The sequence below is a fragment of the Lipotes vexillifer genome, unplaced genomic scaffold (assembly GCF_000442215.2).
Source record: "Lipotes vexillifer unplaced genomic scaffold, Lipotes_vexillifer_v1.1 scaffold802, whole genome shotgun sequence".
Classification (NCBI taxonomy): Eukaryota; Metazoa; Chordata; class Mammalia; order Artiodactyla; family Lipotidae; genus Lipotes; species Lipotes vexillifer.
Genome location: NW_006790237.1, coordinates 1,679,475 through 1,683,843, shown reverse-complemented (window position 1 = coordinate 1,683,843; position 4,369 = coordinate 1,679,475). Strand labels below are relative to the sequence as shown.

Below are 4,369 nucleotides of genomic sequence, written 5' to 3'. Positions count from 1 at the left end.
CGAATTAGTGTTTTTGTTCTTTTTGGATATATACCCAGGAATGGGATTGCTGCATCCTGTGATGAGTACTAGTTTTAGTTTTGCTTTTGGTTTTGTTTGGCCGAGCCACGTGGCTTGTGGGATCTTAGTTCCCCGACCAGGGATTGAACCCGGGCCCTCAGAGTCCTAACCACTGGACCACCAGAGAATTCCCCTAGTTTTGGTTTTTTGAGAAACCTCCATACTGTTTCCCACGGTGGCTGCAAGGAGAGACTTTATCTTGTTCACTGATGTTTCCAGTGCCTAATATTGTATTTGGCACATAGTAAATTCTCCATACATTTTAAATTTTATTTATTTATTTATTTATTTTTAGCTGTGTTGGGTGTTCGTTGCTGTATGCGGGCTTCCTCAGCAGTGGCTACTCTTCATTGCAGTGCATGGGCTTCTCATTGTGGGGGCTTCTCTTGTTGCGGAGCACGGGCTCTAGGCGCATGGACTTCAGTAGTTGTGGTACGTGGGCTTCAGTAGTTGTGGCGTGCGGGCTCTAGAGCGCAGGCTCAGTAGTTGTGGCGCACGGGCTTAACTGTTCCGCGACATGTGGGATCTTCCTGGACCAGGGTTCGAACCCGTGTCCCCTGCACTGGCAGGCGGATTCTTAACCACTGTGCCACCAGGGAAGTCCCAAAATGCTTCACACATTTTTGCTGAATGAATGACATCTGTGACCCCAGGATGGCCAGCACAGTGCCTGGCCCACAAGAGACTTCAGCCAATACTAGATTGAATGAAAGCCCCTTCTCCTCATCCACTTAAACCCTCCTTGTCCTTCAGGCGCGGGCTCCAACCACCGGGAGGTGACCATGAGGTTGTCAGGGGCCTCTCCTGGGCACCCATAGCGCCTAGTCACATCACCCTGAACCCTTCCCAGCTCAGCACCGGGTCCATGGGGGTTGGTGTCCATGGAGACCCTGGCAGCCCCTCCCCACCTCAGACTCAACTCTGGCTCAGGGCAGGTTTCTATTCATACTTTATTTTCCTGTTTTTGTTTTTTTTAGTTTTTATTAAATAAAAGGAGCAGAGGGAGGGGGGCCTGTGTCTCTCGGGCTCTGGGGGAGCCACAGGCCCTCCCCTGCCTCCCAAGGTGCACTGCGTGGTAGGCTTGAGGTGTAAGCTGGGCAGGGAGGGCAGCTGGGAGTGCTGGGAGAGTTCGGGATCTGTGACCCATCTACCCCTCCCAGGAAGACTCAGTGGGCGGGGAGAGAGGCTCCCGGACCCCGACTGGGGCTCATCCTGAGGGTTGAAGGCTGGCGGGGCCAGGGCCTGAGCTCCAAGCCACAGGGCAGGACCCCAGGCCCACCCCAGTGTTCATTCACTGGAGGGTGCAGGGTGGTGGGGCGGGGTGGCCGGGCCCCTCATTCGTGGACGTCCCAGATCTCGGATAGCAAAGGCGGCAGCTTCTTGTCCTGGAGCCGCAGGGCGAAGACCTGCTCCGAGTGCACGGAGCTGAGCGTGCGCAGGCTCACGAGCTTCATCAGCATGCGGGGGAAACGCAGCTGGTCCTGCGGGGAGGACGGGAGGGAGTGGGCGCGGGTCAGCCCCTCAGACCACCAGGAGGGCCCCTCCGTGGGTCGAGCCAGGAGAGACAGTGTGGCGCCCCGTGCGTGGACTAGGCCTGGCTCCTTGTGGAGGGGACAGGGGCTTGAGGACACACACTTGCTGAGAGGATGCTGACCAGGGCTCAGCGCTGTCAAGGGTGCCGGGGGCGGCGACAGAGCTGGGCTGGGACTAGGCAGCCAGCCCCTGGCCCCAGGCTGACCCCACACAGGTCTGGACTTCCTGTCCCTCCCCAAGCCGGAGGGGCTAGGCTCTGGCACCTGAGGCCTCTTGATGCGGGTGTAGGACAGCAGCGCGTCCACGTAGGGCTGCTGCAGCGCCTCGACTCGGCTCGGCTCCTGCACATTGGGCCGGTCGGCCGAGAAGATGTTGATGGCGATGAGGAGGGCGTACTCAGCATCGTCCAGGCCCAGGCGCCTCATGGCCCGCGAGAACTCGAAGATGGGGTTGATGAATTCCACCTGCAGGCCTGCGGAGGTGGGAGGCCCGGCCCAATGAACCCCCCTGACCCTGAAACCGGCCCCCATGCCTGGCCCTTGGCACTGCCCACCTTCAGCAGGTTGAGCGAAACAGCAGCAGGTAGAGAGTGCTGGTCACCCTGTAATCCCGCTGCCTGTCAGGGTGCCTGGCACGTAGTAGGTGTGCCATACCTCTCGCCCGAATGAAGGAACGAGTAATGAGCGTGAACACTTAACTCAGAATTTTCTACCAGCCCATCACCCCCTTCACTCCCTTCCTGCCTTCCCGGTTCCTCTCCTTGGGAAAACGAAAGAAGTTTAATCCTAGGTCACATTATGTCACCCCCTGCGGTGGCTTCCCCTGCTCACGGAGTGAAGCCCAAACTCATTCCCAGGCGTGACTCATTCATTCATCAAACTTGATTGAGCACCTACGGCATGCCAGGCCCCAGGGTAGAGATGTTTATAAGACAAAGCCCCCTGCTCCCGTGGAACTTACCTTTGGAGCTCGAGGGGACAGACAGTAGACGAATATGTAAGGAAATTATCCACCCTGTGAGATGATTCTGAGTTCTATGAATCAAGGTAACACAGGGAAGGGTAATCGGGGCCCACGAGAATCGTGTCAACATCTTAGACAAGATGGTCACCGTAGGGTGACATTGCACGAAGGCCTCCCTCGATGCAGGGTGTCTGACCCCAAGGAGAGGAGGGAGCAAGTTACCAGGATGTGTGAGTGTTCCAGGTAGGGCACCACCCGTCTGTTTTGCCTGGAACTAGACTTCCTGGGCTCTGAGACTTTTAGTTTAAAGCTGGGAAGGTTCCAAGCAAACTGGGATGAGTTGGTCACCCTAGTTCTGGACAGAGGGACCAGCAAGTACAAAAGCCCTGAGGCGGGAGCACATTTGGTGGGTTCCAGTAAGAGGGAGGCCAGTGTGGCTGCAGGAGAGTGAGTGAGAGGAGAGAGTGGGAGATGAGGGCTGAGAGGGACGGGGCCACACCCCGCAGGGCCGGTGGGCCAGGTGAGGACTTCGGCTTTTCTCCCAGTGAGATGGGAGCCGCGGACAATTCTGAGCACAGGAGGGACATGAGCTAACTTGGTGGTTAATTGGATTCTTCTGACGACTGTGTGAACAAACACACTGGGTTGGGGTGGAGGTAGAAGCCCAGTGAGGGGCCCCTGCAATGTTCCAGGGAGAACCAACTGAGGCCCAGACTGCGGTAATGGCAGAGGATGCGGGGGACGTGACGTGAACCAACCTCCTCTCCAGCCCCAAATCCCTGTGCTCCAAGCCTCCTTGTGGTTCCTTAAAACCGCCCAGCTCTTTCCCACCTCAGGACCTTTGCACATGCTGACCTCCCTGCCAGAAACACTCCCCCACAACCCAGTGCTCCCCTGCCAAGCTTATACTCAAAGGGTTACTGGGACTGTCCTGGGTGTTGGAAGGGCCAGGTGTTAAAGGGAAGATGAGGTTAGGAGCAGACGTCCAGGAGTACAGAGAGGTGCCCCAGGGAGAGATAATGGGAGAGAACAAGACTTACTGAGAAAGCCCAGAGGCCGAGGGAGCGAGGCCTTTGCACGTGCATTCCCTGGTGGCTAATGCTACTCCTCACCTCCCTTTTCCTAGGTGATCTTTCTCACTCCTCTAGCCTCAGTTCAACTACGCTTCCTCCAGAAGGCCATCGACTAGGTTACATCCCCAAGGAAGTGCTCTTGGAGGGCAGGGACCAGGGCTGCCCTGTACGGTTGGGGAGGTTGAGCATTTCCTGATGGACTGAGATCCAGCCTCCCTCATGTGAGACCAGGCTTGAGGAGGAGAGAGTGTCTTCTCTTAATTCTTACCAAGATGCCCTATGTGACAGCAGAGACCCCTCTGTTTCATCCTGCGCTATGTCCCACTGTGCAGAGTTGGTGCTCAATAAACGTGCTCTTGTCTCACTGCAAGGTGGGCTCAACCCTCAGCCCACTTGGGAGATAAAGAAACAGAGGCTCAGACAGGGATGAGCGTCTCCCAGCCAGCAGGGACCCAGCAGAGGCGCCACTTGTGCCCCCACCGCCCAACCTGCACTTGGCCTTACCTGCGCGGTGGAAGTCATCCTTGCTGTAGGTGAAGTCTTTCAGGAACGTGATGCACTCGGTCTCGTGGTTGTAGCGTCTGGCTGTCTCCAGCAGCATGATCTGAGAGCGGTGGGGAGAGGGATGCGCAGGGGTTTGAGGAGCTCTGTGACCCTTCAGCCACTGTCCTTCCTCTCCTGGCCTGAATCGGGGGCCTGATCCTGCCGGGATCATCCCTCCCCTCCCCCCACCCCCGCCC

At 57.3% G+C, this 4,369-nt stretch overlaps 1 protein-coding gene across 3 annotated transcripts in view; it reads right to left on the bottom strand.

Annotated features, from left to right (window-relative positions):
- Positions 1 to 995: 995 nt before the first annotated feature.
- Positions 996 to 4,369, bottom strand: part of NR1H2 (nuclear receptor subfamily 1 group H member 2) — a 6,449-nt gene continuing 3,075 nt past the window's right edge. Inside the window, exons 8-10 of one of the 3 annotated variants that reach the window (XM_007463428.1) lie at positions 4,134 to 4,233; positions 1,857 to 2,065; positions 996 to 1,541 (exon numbers count right to left, since the gene is read on the bottom strand). In XM_007463428.1, the coding sequence (XP_007463490.1) occupies positions 1,395 to 1,541; positions 1,857 to 2,065; positions 4,134 to 4,233 (456 nt within the window). In that variant the 3' untranslated portion in view covers positions 996 to 1,394. The remainder of the gene's footprint in view (positions 1,542 to 1,856; positions 2,066 to 4,133; positions 4,234 to 4,369) is intronic. The other 2 variants (XM_007463429.1, XM_007463430.1) reach the window with 2 other exon arrangements.